This window comes from Branchiostoma belcheri, unplaced genomic scaffold (assembly GCF_001625305.1).
Source record: "Branchiostoma belcheri isolate BF01 breed outbred unplaced genomic scaffold, Haploidv18h27 scaffold202, whole genome shotgun sequence".
Lineage (NCBI taxonomy): Eukaryota > Metazoa > Chordata > Leptocardii > Amphioxiformes > Branchiostomatidae > Branchiostoma > Branchiostoma belcheri.
In genome coordinates this window covers 325,254-345,674 of record NW_017803514.1, presented here as the reverse complement: position 1 = coordinate 345,674, position 20,421 = coordinate 325,254, and the positions used below count along the sequence as shown (strand labels likewise).

Genomic DNA, 20,421 nt, shown 5'->3' with positions numbered 1-20,421 from the left:
GAACCTCCCCCCCCCCTCTGAATGGCAGCCAAGGCATACTGACTTTGCTATGAAAGACAGTTATGTCTATGTAACGTCACCAGTCCCCCGAAGCCATATTTACGGCATTCCGGATCCGAGCTCGTGTATTTCCCGCTGATTGATGGGCTATAATTTCCCTGCCTCCAATCCCCGTGCCGCGCCGCCCTCCCCATGTATTACAGGCGGGATATGGATGGTTTCCATACCACATATCCATCATCATGTGCGGAGAAGGTAATAACTCCGGCATGTGCGGAACGCACGTTCGGGAAGAAAAGTTAATTTGGAGTTAAGATGCGAGAAACCACCGTGAAGGGCGGGGAATGTCAGGACGGGAAACGGCGGTAAATTCTGTTCAAATGTGCGAATTTTCTGGGCTGGTTTTACGTGAAACGTGCAGGTTTTTCTGGGCCGATGTTGCACTGTCAGGCAGCGGCGTAAACTAATTTGCTGTGGCCCGAGGCCCGTGAGACAGCCGCCGGCGTTTGGTCCTGCCGCAGCGCCTTTGTAGCTTCATAAAACATCACCACTTCAGTCCGGGCTGCCGGGCGCTGACAGGCATTCCGTACCTGAGCTGTGTATTTCTATTGGCCACAGCTTCCTACTACCGGAGCTACATAAAACATCCACACTTCGGTCCGGGCGCTGCCGGGCGCTAACAGGTTGTGTTCCTGCCAGCGCTAGCTCACGTGCGACGTTTGCAAACCAAACAGCACAGAGAGCCGACAGAGAGCGGACAGAGAGCAGACAGAGAGCGGACAGAGAGCAGACAGAGAGCAAAGAACCGACAGAAAGCGGACAGAGAGCAGACAGAGAGCAGACAGCAGACAGAGAGCCGAGAGAAAACGGACAGAGAGCAGACAGAGAACCGACAGTGGGTGGATAGGCAGCGGACAGACAGCCAACAGAGCACCGTGAATCGGCTGTGGTTAGGCCGGGGAAACATGGCAAGCCGAGGTTCTGTGGGGCTTCGCTGCGTCCTGGTCCTATTCTGCCGGATCGCTCCGTTAGGTGAGTTCCCTTTCCTGGTACTTTGGTGCGTAACTAGCTCACATTATACACACTAAACCAGCACTGATGCTGTGCCCAGTGCAGCGGGCTATGAAAAGGGTCCTTATGAATGCGTGTGCAGCCTTCATGCAAGCCTGATCCGCAGTGCCGTGGAAAAACATCGTACTAGCAGAATGTCATCAGTAATTATACTACAGAATGTCGTCATCCTGAAAGGGCATCAACTGATGTCGTTATCTTTCGGCCATTTGTCAGTGTTGCTGGTTTTACGCAGGTGCGGCTATAACCTAGGCTCTGTTACTAACTATATCGGCCACAGCTTCCTACTACCGGAGCTACAAGACTGGGAGAGCTAGAGTTTGTACATTTCCTGACGGCACGGGTAACATGGGTAGATAAGGGAACGAAGATTTTAAACGGCGGTTACTACTTTTGCATTTTTCAGATACTTAAATTTTCATCTTAAAGCAAGGATCAGAAGAACCACGTCACTCGCTCACACGTCACAATTACGTCAGGACTAGATAATGAACTCCATGGAGACGACGTAGATTCTCATTGACGTCACGGCCGGAATCTGCCTGATTAAAAACCGCTAATGAAGTAAGAAACTAGCTACGGGGGATTATCCCCGCTTGCGCGAGCAGATGGAATATTCCTGTTCTCGCTCCTGCATCGATCAATCGCGTCGGGCTACGGCTGCAGAGCACCGTGTGGGGACCGACCGTGTGTAGAGCTGGAATACTTGCAAATAATAATCCGCTGGCAGTTCCGCGATAGGGACATATTAAAACAAACTTCTGCCCTGCTCCTTCCTCAAATGTACACATACACCAAGTGATCGATCGGACCAGACACCCAAATAACCTGGGTCCTCTGTAATCTCCAAGCAGATCCTACGGTGGCAAACGACAGAATCGAATTGGCCAGGCAGTATCCATTGGCCAGAGACGATCGAATACGCCAACCTAGATTACATCTTCTGATGAATTCTCTTTCTTTTTCATTTTCTTTCGTACTTCATAGAAGATAGCTATTCTAGCAAAGTGTTTGTGCTTTACATTCAACAATGCTGAGTTGTGGGCTGTCTTCCCGAATTAGATCCGCGTCAGCAACGCATCAGGCCCTCGCCGTAAAGCGTCAGCTCCGCGTCAGCAACGCGTCAGGCCTTCACCAGTAACACGTCAGATCCCATCAGTATAACGCGTCAGCATCATGAAAGGCTGTAGTGAAATGCAGGTGTTTACAGCGCACATGAACTGCATATAAAAACCGGTACGTCACGTCAGTGCGATCGCTCATGTCCTAATAACTGTAGAGAAGACTGCTGTATGTTTGCTGCCTGCATGAAATAAACCCTTATAAAGCAGACATGATTGCTGCGTGATCGCCTTTCCACTTATACACAAGCTGCTGTCTCTTCAAATATCTCACGTTGCAGCTGCTACGCTTCTTCAAGTAGGCGGCTAACAAAGATAAAATGTAGAGACCATTGCCAGTAAGTACATTGGGTGTTGCGCGTCACCGAGTCATTCGTTGTACATTGGGTACTTGTGGAGTACGTTGATTATGTTGCATATATAAACCGGGACATATTGATTGGATATGCTGCTTGTTGTAAAATTCATATAGTTTCGCCAAGTTTTCCCTGTCCAATATTACCTGCAAATTGCTGTTCATTTTGGACTAGCCTCTACCAGGAAAGAGTAGAAATCACAAAGTTTTGCCCCTCAGTTTTGATAATTCATCAAAACTCACAAAGTTTATCTCGTCAGTCCTGATGATTCCTTACCAAGTTTAGCTCCTCGGTGGTTAAAATCCACAGGAGACCGTGAAAGCTTGTCATTGTGAAAGGACGTCGCGCTGAGGGGATCGGGACAAACTTAATGGACACATGTTTATCTGTAACCCGGTCCCAGGCGGCGGCACAGACCCGATCTGATGTCATTCCGCCCAGTTTCATTAAATCACACAGAAAAGAAGCTTAAAGACTGACTATAATGGTGTCCTTTATGGAATGTGGACTGATGATATACTATGCTGAATACGGGCAGATCTTACAACTGTGTAAAACTAGAGTTATATATTCTTCCTTGGCAGCCTTACTGATAATCGTATTTTGCTGCCGCTGACTGAGAATAAACGTAACCAACTGAAAAACGCGCCTTGCCTGATCTGATGTAAGGAGGAGAAAATCCCGGGACAATCCGGAAAGTGAAAGTGATATTCAGACCGCCGCCTTTATCTCTATCAGCGGATCTGTCGCGGCGATGGAAAGGGATGACGCAATGCCCGCCGGGAGATTCCGCGCGCGGAATGGATCCTTATCTGCTGGCGTAAAAGCAAGGAGAATTCCCTAAACAGTCCCATCCCAAGACTGCACCCTTATACTGCCACAGCAATATATCGCAGATGTACCTTTACTGCCACTTCATGTACCGCAGATGCACCCGGTGATACACAGTTAACTAGAAAGGCCAATATTTGCTTTGGAGCAAATACAGCGATGGGTTCACCACATTTTACGACATGGCAGGGAAAGAATGAGAAACACAAGGGAAAACAATGATTTACAGTGATATAACTATAATATGAACTAACATACGACTAAAACAACAGTTGGATAGCTATTCCCTACTTTATTGGTTAGGATTTTTAATTGCATAATGCAAACTGTTGATTTTCAAATAAAATAACGTTCATGCCCCGCATTCCAATGCTGGAGCAGGAAAGCTTGAAATACCTACCAAAACACTTGAATACAGACATACTGTCAGTATGGAAATGCTCTGTGCAGGTGTTAATCAAGTTAAATCCCAACAGCCAATCAGCAAGAAATGCTCTGTGCAGGTGGAAATGCTCTGTGCAGTTGTTAATCAAGTTAAATCCCAACAGCCAATCAGCAAGAAGAATACAGGAAAGCTGCATGCCTATTGGTTGATGCCCTGCATTCCATTGTGATGACTCATACCCAAACGTGGTAAACATGGCACACTAACACAGTAATACATTTGCTATAACACAGCCAAAAAACTCAAATAAAACCATTCTAAAAGCCTGTATCACAAAAATTTTAAAAACGCCTAGGGGTATTTGCCCACTGTACCTCCATACCAAATTTCAGGACCTTAGGCCCTAAAATGAAGAAGCTGAATCCATTTAAAAAATGGCAGGAGAAGAAGAAGGAGGAGAAGGAGGAGAAGGAGAAGAAACACCAGAAAAAGCAATATGGTTTCACCACACCACTTCGTGGTGTGGTGAACCCATAATAATGCTGAGCGTGTTCACTGACCCGCGTGGGACGCTGAGTGTCATACGTCACCGGCTTGTCAGTTCCTCGTTCTATCAAAACCACATCACATACACAGTACAGCTTCTGTGGAACAAAGGTCGCGCCTTTCATTGCTGCTGCCGGGCTGGAATCGGCTGGGTTATTTTATTGAACCCCAGATAAAATTAAAATTGACGGGGGATGGGAGAGAACAGAGTTTTGCCTGAAGTGGCGAACTGTACATGTAAATCTAAAATCAAAATGAGTCGAGTTTGATGAGTGGGTTATTAGAATCTAATTGCAGGATTGTATCTACGTTATTGCACGTTAAATACAGGTAATTCCAATGTGCAACAGTCCCTGTTAAAGCCAGAGAGGCAGATGTGCATGCAGAGTGACGGTGTAAGTTGCCGAATAGGGCAATCTGCATGTGTCGCTGACAGCTGCCAGAGAGGCTGATCTGAATGCAGAGTGTCCCTGTACTTCTGTACTCACATGTGAGTCGGATGTCAGGCAGGTTAAGCCTCTGTACACGGCACGTGCGCGGCATGCTTGATGAGATGTTACCCCCGTCTGTAACATGTTACAGGCAGTCCGGAAGGTAACCTGAAGTTACAGAAGCTCCTGCCTTACGTGTTCAGGAACATCGTTGTGCTTGTAACATGTTAACCTAGACTTGGAAAATGTATAGTAAATTGGTTTTCCTGTTTATTATCACCCAGGTAGCATCGTTACGAGCAATAAAGAGGAAGCTAAAGAAAGTTAGCTAATGTGTCAAGTTACTGTTGGAGAGGAGTATGGGTGGGACTATGATGGACTTTTGTTCTTATGTCCACAGCTAGCGGAGCTTCCTACCGTGTCCGGCCCCAGTCCACAGCCGTTCTGCACGGGCAAACCGCGGTCCTGAGGTGCGCTTTTGATAAAATGGGTCCCAAGGACATGGTCATATGGGATGGCCCACCGAATCAAAGAGTGATATCATATGGCACAAATGTGTTGCCGGTCTACACCCGACATCGGGTCGTGGGGGACACGTCACGGGGCGAGTTCAACCTGGAGATCCGGGACATCAAACTGGAGGATGACGGGAAATACAGCTGCTACACGGACCCGATGGCGGCTGCAGACGCCATCTTAACTGTTGTTGGTGAGTAAAATGGCTGGCATTTCGAACCAAAATTGTACGTTTTGGCCGCAAATCATTTCAAACGAGAGGCTGGGGGCCGGAGCCAAAATTGTATCAAAAACTCGTGACCGCAGGATGTCCAGATCATAGATCTACCGACTTACCAAATATTAAGACTTCAAGACATCTGATACATGTAAGACTTCTCGAGTTATCGACGGACAGGCGGAGGTTCACACACACTTACGCTACCGAAAACATAACCTTCTTGGGCGAAGGTAACAACCAGTAATGTGTAGGGATGTCCTACATTATACGGATAGCCGACATTCCTACATGCCTTTCTCTATTTCCCCCCAGTCCCGATGCCGAACCCTCCACAGATATCAGGTGGCGAGCTGAGTTTGACGTCAGGTGATCAGCTGTCTCTCACCTGCCGAGCGTCAGGTGCGCACCCCTCACCGCGACTCACCTGGCTCAACGGGACGGAACCTTTCCAGTAAGTTTTCAAACGGCACGATTCAGGTTTTATGCTATCGGGACTTACTGATTTAGCCTTTTGGCGGTTCAGTCTCAGAATTGGGAGTACTACTATGAAATACAGACTATACAGACACAGAAAACTTGATCGGTGCTCGATCTGTTTGCAGATCTTCAGGAGTTTCCAGCGGCGAAGCCCAGAGCCTGGAGCTGTTCTTGGCGCGGGTGACGAAATGGGATCACGGCGCCAACTTCACCTGCCGGGCCGACCAGGGCTTCCCTCAACTCGCCAGGCCAAAAGCCTCCTCCAGGATACTCAGGGTCAAATGTGAGTTTGTATCGTATCCAGAACCATGCCTGTCTAGTTCCATGCCAGAATAGGTTAGGGTTAGGATCTGGCACGGTTCTGGATTATCTCTGCGTACCCCAGCAAGTAGATTTGGCCCAGGCACGGTTCTGGATGCGCGCGGACTGTCCAGAATCGTACCGGATCATGGTTCTTGATAAAGCACACTTCTGGATACAACTGTGTTTGGATGTTTGCTGGCGGCTACGCAAGGGCCATATTACCTTATGGTATATTATATTACCTTATATTGTACAACTAACAGCATTGTTACTTCCACAGACCCGCCGGCGGTGTCGGTGCCCAGTCCGTCCGTCCATGTGAGAGAGGGCGAGCCGGCCAGCCTCAGCTGTATGGTGGACAGCAACCCCAAGGCCACGGTAACATGGCGGAAAGTCGGAGAAGTTCTTCCATCACTAAACATTATCCGGTAAGATGAACCCCCGTTCAATAATAAACGCATTTTTCGCAATAAATATGCATGAGCATGCATACAGGCCTGGTTCCGACTTTTAGAACTTCCGTTTTGTAAAGAAATATTTTATATTTATGGGTTCTACGGCTTCTAATACTTGGCCATTATGTCTATTTGTCACGTGACAGGGACCACGTGTTGCAGCTTCCGAAAGTGACCCGAAAGGACGGCGGACTGTACCATTGTGAGGCGGATAATGGGGTCCGACCTGTGGGACTCGGTTCTGTAACTATGCAGGTTTACTGTGAGTAACCATGCAGGTTTACTGTGAGTAACCATGCAGGTTTACTGTGAGTAACCATGCAGGTTTACTGTAAGTAACCAAAGTAGCTCATCAAGCTGTAGATGACCAGAATCCGCTGTTTTGTTCTTTCTGACAGCTAAAAATACTTTATCAGACCGACTGGCAGACCCTCCTGTGATAGAGGCTACCATGGGGGACCAGGTGACGATGCTGTACGGCCAGGATAGATATGAAATGTTGTTGTGTCCCCCTGACAGACCCTCCTGTGATAGAGGCTACCATGGGGGACCAGGTGACGATGTTGTACGGCCAGGATAGATATGAAATGTTGTTGTGTCCCCCTGACAGACCCTCCTGTGATAGAGGCTACCATGGGGGACCAGGTGACGATGCTGTACGGCCAGGATAGATATGAAATGTTGTTGTGTCCCCCTGACAGACCCTCCTGTGATAGAGGCTACCATGGGGGACCAGGTGACGATGCTGTACGGCCAGGATGATCAGTCCCTGCGGTGTCTCGCCGACGGGAACCCCAAACCTCACATCCGCTGGCGGCGGAAGGATACAAGTCTGTACTGGGACAACCCACTCCGCTTCCATCGGGTTCGTTACGACGTGCAGGGCACGTATCAATGCGTGGCTGCCAGCGACGGCTTCCAGCAAGTCACCAAGGACGTCTACGTGGACGTCGTAGGTCGGTGAAATGTTGTCCTGAATTAACCTTTCGCCTTTCTGGTGATCTGTCTAAGTCAAACTGGCTTTTACCTTAATTGTGTCTGCCCTTATAATCATCTTAAAAATTAGTGACTATGACCTTGGACGCAAAAAGAGACCAGGGTGCATTTTCCATAATAAACCACCATCTGGGCGCCACAGTTACGTGAAAGGCCTGTAATTAGGACTGCCGAGTTATGAAACAATCTGATAACTTCTCTCTCATCAGGGAAGCCATCGATACAGACGGACGCGTCGGCTGCAGCCGCCCAGGGAACTCTCGCGAGACTTCACTGCGAGATTCTCGGGGACCCGCTGCCCGGCAGGGTCACGTGGTCATGGCGGAACAAGCAAGGCGCAGAGAACGTTCTCATGGCAACCGACGCGGGGCTGTCAATCATCGAGAAGCCGGTTTGACGTCATTCATGCTTATTATGCCGTATTTGGTATCTAGCCACTTGCGATCAGTATCGTATATTGTCAGTCCTTATGTCATAAATATAATCAGTAGACGGTCCTTACACTGTGATTCATGTAAGAAAAAAGAAAGTATTCCCATTTACTGAGAATGCGTATGGAAGATAGATGTTATTCTACTTTCCAAAGGAACCGCGTTTTTGCTTTGCCTTGCCCGATAACTCTCAGCTGAGAGCACCTGTGACGTCATTAACGTGTAGAACTGTTTGAAACCGCCGCCAGGTGGATGACGGGACGTCCAGCACCCTCCTCCTGAAGGATGTCGGGAAATCTCAGGAAGGGACGTACATCTGTCAGGCTGCCAACATGTTCGGGGAGGCCCGGAGAGAGATTCACCTGGAAGTTACAGGTGAGAAGCACACCTGGGGTTGCAGGTGAGAAACACTTGTACACCTGGGGTTGCAGGTGAGAAACACTTGTACACCTGGGGTTACAGGTGAGAAACACAACTGCAAGTTACAGGTGAGAAACACAACTAAGGGCTACAGGTGAGAAACACACCTAAGGGTTACAGGTGAGAAACACATCTGGGGGTTACAGGTGAGAAACACACCTGGAAGTTACAGGTGAGAAGCACACCTGGGGGTTACTGGTGAGAAACACACCTGGAAGTTACAGGTGAGAAACACACCTGGAAATTACAGGTGAGAAACACACCTGGAAGTTACAGGTGAGAAACACACCTGGGGTTACAGGTGAAAAACACACCTGGAAGTTACAGGTGAGAAACACACCTGGGGGTTACTGGTGAGAAACACACCTGGAAGCTACAGGTGAGAAGCACACCTGGAAGTTACAGGTGAGAAACACACCTGGGGGTTACAGGTGAGAAACACACCTGGGGTTACAGGTGAGAAACACACCTGGAAGCTACAGGTGAGAAACACACCTGGGGGTTACTGGTGAGAAACACACCTGGAAGTTACAGGTGAGAAATTTTTTTCTTAACTGATCTTAAGCTGACACCAGTCCCAAAAATGCTCACGTCATTTTGACAAGCTGGACCTTCTGAGTCTCCCCACACAATGCAGTTACCATACACAACTTTCTATCTAGCTGAGTATTGTAAATATAATGTACAGTATACCTTACACAAGCTTTGTTAATGTTTCTCCCGTGCAGGATCGGACCAGCCGCTGGTGGTTCTGTCCGTGTGCGGGGCCGCGGCTGTTCTGGTGCTGCTGGCAGCTGTGTGTGTGTGCTGGGCCGTCAGGACACGGCGGGTCTGCGGGAACAAGAGAAAAGCCGGTAAACTATAGATAAGATACGCCAAAAGGCAGTTACTCAAGTAACTGGATATAATTTTGGAAACGGTCAGACGTTTTAGCTAGTATCCACTAGCTAACATTTACCTTTTGCTGGTTCCAGGCCCACCCCCGTTGCCCTCGGACCGGTCTCTGGCTGATGTGCCCTCGGCCCGCTCGCTGTCTGCTTTGCCCAAGCCCGGGAAGAGGCTGGGCCATGGTACGAACGACTCCGGTGTGGAGGACCTGGAACTGCAGGAGCTGGACGGGACCCTAGACGGGACCCTGAAGCCACGGCCGCCGCCTCGGGGCGACAAACATTGGGCACACGTCGGGCTCTCCTACTCAGGTAAACTCGGACTATCAATACCTACATGTAGTAAGGACATGGTGAAAACCCGAGTCGTGTTATACTTGCAGTAACAGTAACACGGAAAAATTATAATGTACTGTTAGTCCATTTGGGGCCCACAACTACCAAAGCATACTTGCTGTTAGAGGTTAACAGCTGGAGGGGCCAGTAGGGAGACTCCTTGTTCTTACATTTGTTGCTTTGTTGCAGGGCTGGCGCATGCGCACGCCACCACCTTACCTCCCTACACGACCGTGGAGCGGCACCGTCCGGACGGGGAGGATATCCGCGCATGCGCACGGGAGGACATCCCGGAGGAGGCTGGCTTGTCAAGTGATGAGTTCATAACGGTGAGCCTCACTTTAACACTCCCGCACGCAAAGGCACACGTGGAGATAAAGACACACGGAAACACACATACATGCACACACATACACACACACATACATGTATACACACACATTCACACAGAGGCACGCGTGGGGATAAACACACACGGTAACACACATGTACTGCACACACACATACACACAGCACACACACATACACATGCACACATACACATGCACACACACATACACACAGTAACACACATACATGCACACACATACACACACACATACATGCACACACACATACATGCACACAGACACACACACTGTTTCAGTCACTGACAAAAAGTAGTGGAGGCTACACACACAAATGTGCACGAGCAAGAAACATTCAAAAGTTCTCTTTTTGTCTCAGATCGAGGCTCCCCCTGAGCCTCCTCCCAAGATGCAGCGGGGCCGGTGGAAGACCACAGCGCCTCCTGGCGGCGCCGCCGTGCGGTGCAGTCTGCATGAAGCTGAAAACGAGCTGAATGAAATCCAACAGGCGGACAGCATCTAAACAGGCGAACAGCATCTAAACAGGCGGACAGCATCTAAACAGGCGGACAGCATCTAAACAGGCGGACAGCATCTAAACAGGCGGACAGCATCTAAACAGGCGGACAGCATCTAAACAGTTAGAGCGGCTCCAGGTTTCCAAATGGCTGGGTGGTTCCGGCAGACACTATTTCTGTGTGTCTCACAGGTTTCTGAGTATTTGCACATGTTTCTGACCTGGTGTTGGATTGGATGATGGTATTTAATATGTCTTGTTCTCGCAGAGTAAAAGTAAGTAAGGGTTGTTTTCTATTACCTTGCTGACTTCTTCTTTAAGAAGAAAATGTGCTGGCCTTAAATAAGCCTGGGGACAGGCTCCTACGCAAAGTTAAAAAATGTGACGCTCCTGTCAGCAAGCCATATGGAAGCTAAGCTGTGTGTAACTGTATATATATTAATATATATGTTGTCATTCAAATAAAAAAACAGCATGGGGTGTGTAGGTGATATACACAACTGTGTTCAGGTAACAATTAGGTCGTTCCAAGAACAGCATGCATGTTACCTTGTGGTACTGATTCCTGTTACACATAAAACAGTATGTAAGTAACAGCAAAATCTGATATTGGTAATATCATGTTGATTGAAAATAACAATGACGGAACAATGATAGAAGTGAGTATGAGGAATGTTACTAGCTAATGACCTAGTAGCTAATAATGATGTTATTGCTCATTGATCACATGACCTGTGAAACAGCAAAAGTCACCATGAAAAATTTTCTTTGCAAAAGTTGAAGTAAGCTTTATATCATTGATAGAGGTACAAATATTAATAAATGTTTGTATTTGTCAATGACCTGTTTCTGTGTGTACTGTTTTCTTTGATCCATTATAAGCAAACAAAACATTGCTTTGCATTTGGCCTCATAGGGCATCTGATACTTGTACTTGTCTATGTTCTAATGGCTAAAACTGCTCGCTCCTTTCTCTTTTTCTTCCTCTTCCGTTCCTGGAATCTTTCTGTGGCGTCGGCAAAAAACGTGACGTCATCACGAGCCTCCAAATCTCTCTGGAGAAACTGGAGACCGGCCAGGTTAAACCCAACAGTGTCCTAAAAACAAACAAACAAACAAACATTGCAGCCCAAATTAAACCCAAGTGTCTTGGAAGAAACTACATTTGTAACAAAATGACCAAAAACATTGGTGACTGGCGAAACAATTTACAAGCAATAAAAAGGAATTTATGATGCGTATGAGTTGACATTCTACTGACCCTGATCTGCGTTACTCTGTCTTGGGTGCAGTTAGTTAGTGAGTTAGTTAGTTAGTAAGTTAACCTACCCTGATCTGCGTGACTCTGTCTTGAGTGTGGTTAGTTAGTGAGTGAGTGCGTTAACCTACCCTGATCTGTTGTACTCTGTCCTGGGTGTAGTTAGTTAGTTAGTAAGTTGACCTACCCTGATCTGCTGTACTCTGTCCTGGGTGTGGTTAGTTAGTTAGTTAGTAAGTTGACCTACCCTGATCTGTTGTACTCTGTCCTGAGTGTGGTTAGTTAGTTAGTTAGTAAGTTGACCTACCCTGATCTGCGTGACTCTGTCCTGAGTGTTTTTTCTCAGGTTGTCCAGAACGGGCAGCAGGACCTGGTTAGACGTCACCGCACCCTGGTGGATCCTGGGAAAACAAACATTTCTCAACAACAATCCTTACAAATAAACAAACAAACAATCCTTACAAACACACAAACAATCCTTAGAAACAAACAAATCTGATCTGAGTAAGAAATCCGATATCTCACCTTAGTATACAAAACCTAACAAAAAAACCTCAAGTGTGTAAGAAAATCTCACCTGAGTAAAAAAAAAATAAGAAGCCTCACCTGTCCGTGAGTAAATCTTATTTACCTGAGTAAGAAGAAGAGGCATCTGCAGGTGAGCTCGACCTCCCACCCTTCCGTCAGGAAGCTGTTCAGCAGTTGGAGAAGGTCGACGACATACGAGAAGGGCAGGACCAGCAGGGCCTCCTCAAGTTCACTAAGGGCAAAGGGTAAAGGTAACCAATCAGAAGGGCAGGACCAGCAGGGCCTCCTCAAGTTCACTGTGGGGCAAAGGGCAAAAGTAACCAATCAAAACTACATGTAAGGACTTTTAGCAGAACAAAGGAACCCAATCCATGCTGTAGTAAACATGTAGGTACTTACCTCGATCGGACTTTCTTGATAACTTCCAACACAAACCTCAGCGGCTGGAAAACGCAACAAAGTAAAAAAAAAAAATATTAGCAGTATTACAGTACAGTACAGTACAGTACAGTACCAACACTAGAGCAACTCTCCATTCACTGTTAAACTGCAGCAATTATATATATGTATCCATACACTGTGAAACTGTTAATCAGTTTTCACACAATTTGTTCCAAGTGTTAAGCAGCAGAAACAAGTCTAAGGACATCAACAAACAGAACTAACGTTACATGTACTTACTGTTGCATTTCCATAGGCCAGGAGCATGGGGTGTGGGGGTGGGGGTGGCACCTGCACAGAAAATTATTTTATTAAGATAAATACAGGGACTTTATTTTACATGTATGTGCTGTAGAATTCTTGACTTTAGAAGAACTTAAGAATATTTCTTGCCGACAACAGGAGCTGGTGTGTTACGCCAAAGAGCCATACAGATCCACATAATGTAATTTAACTTTAATATATAATACAGAAACAAATGCAAACTTCTGTACATGCATGCATGATACATGAGCCTGAAAATGTCCCCAGAACCTGACCTGTTTCCCCAGAGCGTCACACTCCATTCTGTGAGAAATACACAGTGCGTCTGTGTGTGAGTGTGTGTGAGTGAGTGTATGTGCGTGTGTGTGAGTGTGTGTGTGAGTGTGTGAGTGTGTGTTAGTGAACCTGACCTGTTTCCCCAGAGCGTCACACTCCCTTCTGTGCTCCTCCATTTTTCCCGTCTCTTCCTTATAAATCTCCACAGCTTCCATAACTTTCTCTGCCTGGAAACAGAAACAACAAAAACAAGATTTCGAACTGCTCAAACTCAACACCGTACAAAAAGACTTTAGGACATGTAGAGCAGTGGAACACTGAACTCTGAGACAGGCACATTCTCTACAAGGCAGATCAAGGCAAAACGACTTTTGTACCCAGAACTGTGGCTAGTTCTACATGTAGTTCCCTGCCTGAATGGGCTAGAATCACATGTAAATACAGGATCAGAAACAAAGCACTTTACTTGCAGCCTTGACATTTTCTACAATCCAGGAGCAGGGCTTACAGACTTTTGTACCCAGAACTGTGCCTTAAGTTCTAGTTTTGTACCCAGAACCGTGGCTAGTTCTAGTTGTATGCCTGATGGGTTAGGGTTAGAGTATAGGACCAGCACTTTACTTACAGCCTTGACAGTTTCTATGCTCTTCTTTCCCGCCATCCCGGCTTCCCCTGATGTCTCTCCGGCAACCTGGGGAAAACAAACAGCACATTCACACTTGTATCATAAACAAATGGTTATGGTGAACAAATATGTATAATCATGGTCACAAGTAATACCAGCACAAAGGCAGGAAGAGGGTTACCAAAGTTACATGCTACAATGTACTTCTGCCACATTTACTCAGTTCAGAGACTTGTGCCAGTAATGTACAACCAAATAACCAGGACTTGTTACTCGCACAGAAAGGAGCTCGCTGGCAGCCAGAGTCTGCTCAAACTCCTCTCTCTCGCTCTCTCACATGTACAGGTACAGCAAACTGTCCTGACTTATAATGACTCACAAAAATAATAACTCACAGCAGGTAGCTCTCCCGCAGCTAGAGTCTGCTCAAACTCCTTCTCTCTCTCTCTCTCTCTGACAGGTACATGTACAGAAAACTGTCCTGACTTATAATAACTCACAGCAGGACTTGTGTTACTACCACAGAAAACTGTCCTGACTATATAATAGTAATAACTCACAGCAGGACTTGTGTTGCTAGCACAAAAAACTGTCCTGACTATATAATAATAATCATGATAATAATAACTCACAGCAGGAAGCTCCCCGGCAGCCAGAGTCTGCTCAAAACTCCTTCTCTCTCTCGCTCTCTCTCTCCTCCTCCAGAATCAGCGGCTCCTGGGTCCGCTGCCACAGACGGAGCGACTTGTCGTGGGAACCTGTCACCTGTAAACAAACAAACAAACATCAACATGACAGCCATCTTCAACATCACAGCAGCTGCTGTAAGTCTGCAGAGAAACCAAACAAACAAATCAACATAAAACACAGCACTCCTCAACAACATACAAGTACATGTAGCAGCTTGCTGTAAGGACGGGGTGTGAGCTCCAGTGTGCATGAGTGTTTTATGTGTCTGAATGTGTGTGTTTTTGTGCGTGTGTGCATAAATGTGTGTGTGTGTGTGTGTGCATGTGTGTGTGTGTGTATGTAAGTGTGACTATGAATGTGTGTGTGTGCGTGTGTGTGTGTGTGTGTGAGTGCGTGTGTGTGTGTGTGTGTGTGTGCATGTGTGCGTGTGTGTGAGTGCGTGTGTGAGTGTGTTTTTGTGTGTGTGTTTGTGTGTGTATCTGTTTGTGTGTTTGTGCGTGTGTGCATACATGTGTGCGTGTGTGTGTGTGTGAGTGTGTATGGGGTATGGGGGAGAGTGTGTACTACGTACCACATAGTCCACGTTAGGACTGACGGCCATGCACCAGACCTCCCCCTGGTGACCTTGTGTGTGGGAGTGTGTATGGGGTATGGGGAAGCGTGTACGTACCACATAGTCCCCATTAGGGCTGACGGCCATGCACCAGACCTCCCCCTGGTGACCCTCCAGAGTGAGGATGTGCTGGAAGTTGTCGGCGTCCCACTGTTTGACCCTCCCGTCCTTCCCGGCACTGAAGAACATGTGAGTCCTCGGCAGGAACTGAACACACATGATACTGGGGGGAGAACATAGACTAACATTAAACTCTTTCTGTCACTATCTCTCTCTGTCTGTCTCTCCCACTCTCTCTCTCTCTCTCTCTCTGTGTCCTGGGCAGGAACTGCACACACATGACGCTGGGGGAAGCACACAACAAACCTTAATCTCTCTCTCTCTCATTCTGTCTTTCTCTCATTCTGTCTTTCTCTCCCTCTCTCTATCACACACTCTCGCTTGGGCAGGAACTGCACACACATGACGCTGGGGACAGACAACAATGTAACATTTAATCTTTCTCTCTCTCTCTCTCTCTCTCTTACTCTCTCTCTCTCCTGGGCAGGAACTGCACACACATGATACTGGGGGAAATGACACTAAACGTTCTCTCACTCTGTCTTTCTCTCTCTCTCTCTCTATCTCTCTGGGGAGAGAGCACATATTATTAAATCTCATCATCACCAGCAGAGGCGAGCTTGTGGCAGCCCCCCATGCACACCCTCACCTGTCATCATGAGCAAATATAGACTTGTGGCATCCCCCCATGTACAGCCTCGGCTGTCATCATGAGCAAATATAGACTTGTGGCAGCCCCCCATGTACAGCCTCGGCTGTCATCATGAGCAAATATAGACTTGTGGCAGCCCCCCATGCACACCCTCACCTGTCATCATGAGCAAATATAGACTTGTGGCAGTCCCCCATGCACACCCTCACCTGTCATCATGAGCAAATATAGACTTGTGGCAGTCCCCCATGCACACCCTCACCTATCATGAGCAAATAGACTTGTGGCAGCCCCCATGCACACCCTCACCTGTCATCATGAGCAAATATAGACTTGTGGCAGTCGCCGAAGTCCAGACCCCAGAGTTTGATGTTTCTGTCTGCAGAGCCGGTAACCAGCAGGGTTCCATCCTTTCCATGCACAAACACAAACACAAACATTACTCTATTACAAATTACAACAGCAATATTACATGTACATGAAACATTACAGACATGGAATATTACAGCAATACTACATGACACGGCGCATACTCCATCGTCTCCCGAGACGGAAGGATGCCAACAAACTACATGACATTACAGAGCCGGTAACCAGCAGGGTTCCATCCTTCCCATGCAGAAACACAAAAATTATATTACAAATTACAGCAATACTACATGTGCATGGAACATTGCAGAGCCGGTAACCAGAAGGGTTCCGTCCTACATACGGAGAAACACAAACATGGAGCATATATAACAGCAAATTATAACTGTACAACATTTTACAGAAATATACTACTTTACACAGCCCTAAATAAAAGTTGACAGTTAGCCGTGTAATACAGGGACTTACCGTGGAAATATCCATGGCTAAAACAGGCAGCTTGTGGCCATAAAGTGACAGGAAAAACTGCAGAGGAGAAAATAAATTGCATAAGGCAACAACTTGGAATGCTTTAGAAAGGTTCTGTTTACAATAAACTTCACATATATGACACCAAATATGACACCAAACCAGATTATATTTCACACTGGAAAATAAGTGGATTTACTGAATCAGATCCAGTATCTAAAAGTTTATGAAGTATCTAAAGTGATTAAAAATGACTTTCTTCAAATAAATAGAATTCTTCTACTAGTAGTTATTCAGTCTGAGTGTCTGTACTTAAGACTCTAAAAGTGTTGTCTAGACGCCTGTTTTCCAGGCTATACGAACCTTCAGTGTGTCTGCATAGAAGACTTTGACAGTGTTGTCCAGGAGGGCCACAGCCAGAAGCCTGTGATCCGGGCTATACTTGACTCCTAGAACATCCTCGTCACACTGTAGCGAGCGGGCGTGGCTGACGCTCAGCCGTTTACTGGGAGGAAATATGAACATGAAGATTTCTTACTGGGAGGAAACATGAACATAGAGACATAACTTACTGGGAGGAAACATGATCGGTCTAAAAATGTGTGTTAACGGGAGAAAACATGAAAGATGACTGAGAGCAGACAAAAAACATGTCTTACTGGGAGGCAGGAATATCTTCTACCATAGAGACACCCTAAAACTGCAGGAAATGTTAAAATGAACAGAACCCACCTTGTGGAGGAAAACTTCTCATCGTTGATGAGCTCAAAATCCCAAAACTTCACCAGCTTGTCTGCACCTCCCGACACAAGGCCTCTCTGCAGTAAACAATAAACTTAGTAAACATCATATAATAAACAACTTGGTAAACAATAAAACAACTTAGTAAACAGTAAATAACAACAACTCATTCATCTGCACCTTCTGACACAAGGCCTCTCTGGAGTAAACAAGTAATCAACTTTAGTTAGTAAATAGTATATATTAGGTTTGACATCCCATCTGTAGGGGGGGGGGTTTGCGCAGGCACAGTACATGTGCTGCCTAACTTAAATGTGTTTGCTAACACACAATCAATTGATAGAAGTTTGTGTCAGAACCCATGGAGTTCTAGCCATCTATTGATTTGTGTGTTAGCGAAATGCATTTTCCAAGGAACTCACAGAAGGGGAATTTTCTCACCTTGTCTGGCGACACGGCTATGGACCACAGCGCCCCCTGGTGAGCCTCCACAGACTGCAGCAGGCTGCCAGAACCAATGTCAAATATTTCCAGCTTCCCTGCCTGAAATAGAGACATAAAACTGTGTTTCATTTAGTCACAAAGGCAGAAAAACATCCAGTGGTTGTACATGTAAGGGTTACAAGTATGGCAAAAAACAGATTACTGGTAGTAACTACTACATGTACTACAGTAACTAGTAATGATATTAAAGTTAAATTTCAATCAGTGTCTCGAGGACATTTGACAATATCTGGTTTGACCTCTGACCTTTGTCCCTATGATGACCTGTTGGTCTCCAGGGGCAAAGGTTGAACAGAGAGCGTAGCCAGAGGTCAGGGTTCGGATGCACTGCTGGGTGGACCTGGGAGGGATACAAGTACAACATTAACGTACATGTATAGGGTATACAGTTGTGATTTTGTTATACTGTAAATTCCTGATTTTTTTTCACGCTCCTGTTATGTTCACTGTTTTCACTGTCACTTCAGAATCTCTGCCGTGAACTTATCATTACAGTTAGCAAATAATTCCTGGACTATCTTTTACCTGCACCTGTCGCCATAGTGAACATATAGTTCCGTGAACATGTCCATTTTTCTCAGACCGTGAACTTTTGCTACCGTGAGCATAAAGAGAATTACAGCATACAAAGTCTTGTGGGATTTTGCAAAACATTCAGTTCGATTTCAGGAAAGTTTCACCTGTTCCAGATCTTGACGGACTCCGTTGCGCCGGTAACCATGGCGATGTTGTCGCTGCTGAAGGCGGCCGTCCGAACGTCACTCCGGTGTCCCGGCAACAGCAGCCTCGCTTTCACGCTCGGCTCGGGACGCTTCTCATTGGTCGGCACGGTGATGGTTTCCATGGCATTGTCATGGAGAACAAGGAAGGCCTGAACATAGAAAGGATTAAAAAATTTTACACGTCCAAAATTTCTATACTAGTTCAATGATCAAAACAATAACAATAGTAAAGTACACTAATATAAGAATTGACTTGACGATATTTGGTCTAGTGGTCTGTGTCTAGTACATGTACATAGGCTAGCTTAGAAGTGGTAAATACAGTCCAGTCCAGATAGTGTAACATTCTACAATTTCTGACCTTGAGCTGTCCACTGCCCTTATATGGTTCTAACCTTCAGCTGTCCACTGCCCTTATATGGTTCTAACCTTCAGCTGTCCTTTACCCTGATTCTAACCTTGAGTTGTCCATTGCCCTTATATGGTTCTAACCTTGAGCTGTCCGTTGCTGTCCAGCAGGAGGTCACATGACCTGACCTTGCCAGCCGCGGTGAGACAGCAGAGCGGCTGGATCTCGTCTTCCAGACTCTGACACACCTGAGGGCGTCCTCACCTGGGTCAGCTTCCTGGGTCCTGGGAAAAACACAGGTAACAAGTCACAGGTAAGTGTCACAGGTAAGTGTTACAGACTCTGACACACCTGAGGGGCGTCCTCACCTGGGTCACCTGCCTGGGTCCTGGGGAAAAACACAGGTAACAAGTCACAGGTAAGTGTCACAGGTAAGTGTTACAGGGTCCGACACACCTGAGGGACGTCCTCACCTGGGTCACCTGCCTGGGTCCTGGGGAGAAACACAGGTAAGTGTTACAGTCCTTAACACCTGGAAACACCTGAGGGAGCAGCTTGTCTTCCTGACTTAAGGGGAAAAACACAGTCAGGTAATTTTTATGAAGTCAGACACTATAGAAATATGACGGTGGCTGAAAGTTTCTGTGCCTGTGGTCAAATATCACATGCATCACATACATGCAGGACACCCTTAAAACCAATGTGTTCTTTTTTCTTATAATCTGACTCTTACAATCAAGTGTTTTCCCTAAAACTCCTTAACAATATAATAATTCCAAACTTACTTGAGCTTTTTTCTGAGTTTCTTTTGTTTTTTCTTGAGTCTGGTCTGAATTTCCTCTTCTGTGCAGACCCTGAACAACTCCAACTGGGAATCGGGGCCCTGCAAATTAAAAACACTTCTGCTGAAACTAAGTCTGATCATTATTGTCCATACATCTAAGATAAAGGTTATCATTAATGTTGTACTGTGTGCTTGGTGGGGGTGGGGGATTTGGTTCTCAGTTATACCTTGTAGTTCTGTTATCTTGCTTCACAAGCACATTGTGTTAGTAATATGCAGCTCCCTCATGCAAATCTCAACAGTTTCAATATCATATGTTTTCACTTGCTGTGACCTTATATGTTTATAAATGTAGTTAAAACTTTAGATCCAACACAAAGAAGTTCTCTCACCTAGAGCTTTCCACCAGTCACTCTGGTCTTCCTCAGTAG

The 20,421-nt window shown here is 46.3% G+C and overlaps 2 protein-coding genes across 2 annotated transcripts in view; one reads left to right on the top strand and one right to left on the bottom strand.

Moving 5' to 3' along the window:
- The first annotated feature begins 833 nt into the window (after positions 1-833).
- Positions 834-11,397, top strand: LOC109469431 (kin of IRRE-like protein 3). The gene is made up of 13 exons (XM_019767948.1): positions 834-1,032; positions 5,142-5,450; positions 5,790-5,928; positions 6,080-6,237; positions 6,538-6,685; positions 6,859-6,974; positions 7,414-7,668; positions 7,918-8,099; positions 8,388-8,514; positions 9,288-9,413; positions 9,534-9,758; positions 9,972-10,111; positions 10,509-11,397. The coding sequence occupies exons 1-13, from the start codon at positions 966-968 to the stop codon at positions 10,650-10,652; spliced, it is 2,136 nt and encodes a 711-aa protein (XP_019623507.1). The 5' UTR covers positions 834-965; the 3' UTR covers positions 10,653-11,397.
- An 11-nt stretch (positions 11,398-11,408) lies between these two features.
- LOC109469430 (WD repeat-containing protein 3-like) overlaps positions 11,409-20,421 on the bottom strand; it is a 13,692-nt gene continuing 4,679 nt past the window's right edge. Inside the window, exons 10-29 of the mRNA XM_019767947.1 lie at positions 19,992-20,089; positions 19,558-19,594; positions 19,350-19,454; positions 18,816-19,006; positions 18,382-18,475; positions 18,073-18,174; positions 17,623-17,708; positions 17,254-17,395; positions 16,891-16,947; positions 16,363-16,463; positions 15,399-15,564; positions 14,709-14,803; positions 14,434-14,479; positions 14,039-14,104; positions 13,548-13,640; positions 13,114-13,164; positions 12,832-12,875; positions 12,536-12,664; positions 12,212-12,305; positions 11,409-11,743 (exon numbers count right to left, since the gene is read on the bottom strand). Coding sequence (XP_019623506.1) covers positions 11,585-11,743; positions 12,212-12,305; positions 12,536-12,664; positions 12,832-12,875; positions 13,114-13,164; positions 13,548-13,640; positions 14,039-14,104; positions 14,434-14,479; positions 14,709-14,803; positions 15,399-15,564; positions 16,363-16,463; positions 16,891-16,947; positions 17,254-17,395; positions 17,623-17,708; positions 18,073-18,174; positions 18,382-18,475; positions 18,816-19,006; positions 19,350-19,454; positions 19,558-19,594; positions 19,992-20,089 — 1,956 coding nt within the window. The 3' untranslated portion in view covers positions 11,409-11,584. The remainder of the gene's footprint in view (positions 11,744-12,211; positions 12,306-12,535; positions 12,665-12,831; positions 12,876-13,113; positions 13,165-13,547; positions 13,641-14,038; positions 14,105-14,433; positions 14,480-14,708; positions 14,804-15,398; positions 15,565-16,362; positions 16,464-16,890; positions 16,948-17,253; positions 17,396-17,622; positions 17,709-18,072; positions 18,175-18,381; positions 18,476-18,815; positions 19,007-19,349; positions 19,455-19,557; positions 19,595-19,991; positions 20,090-20,421) is intronic.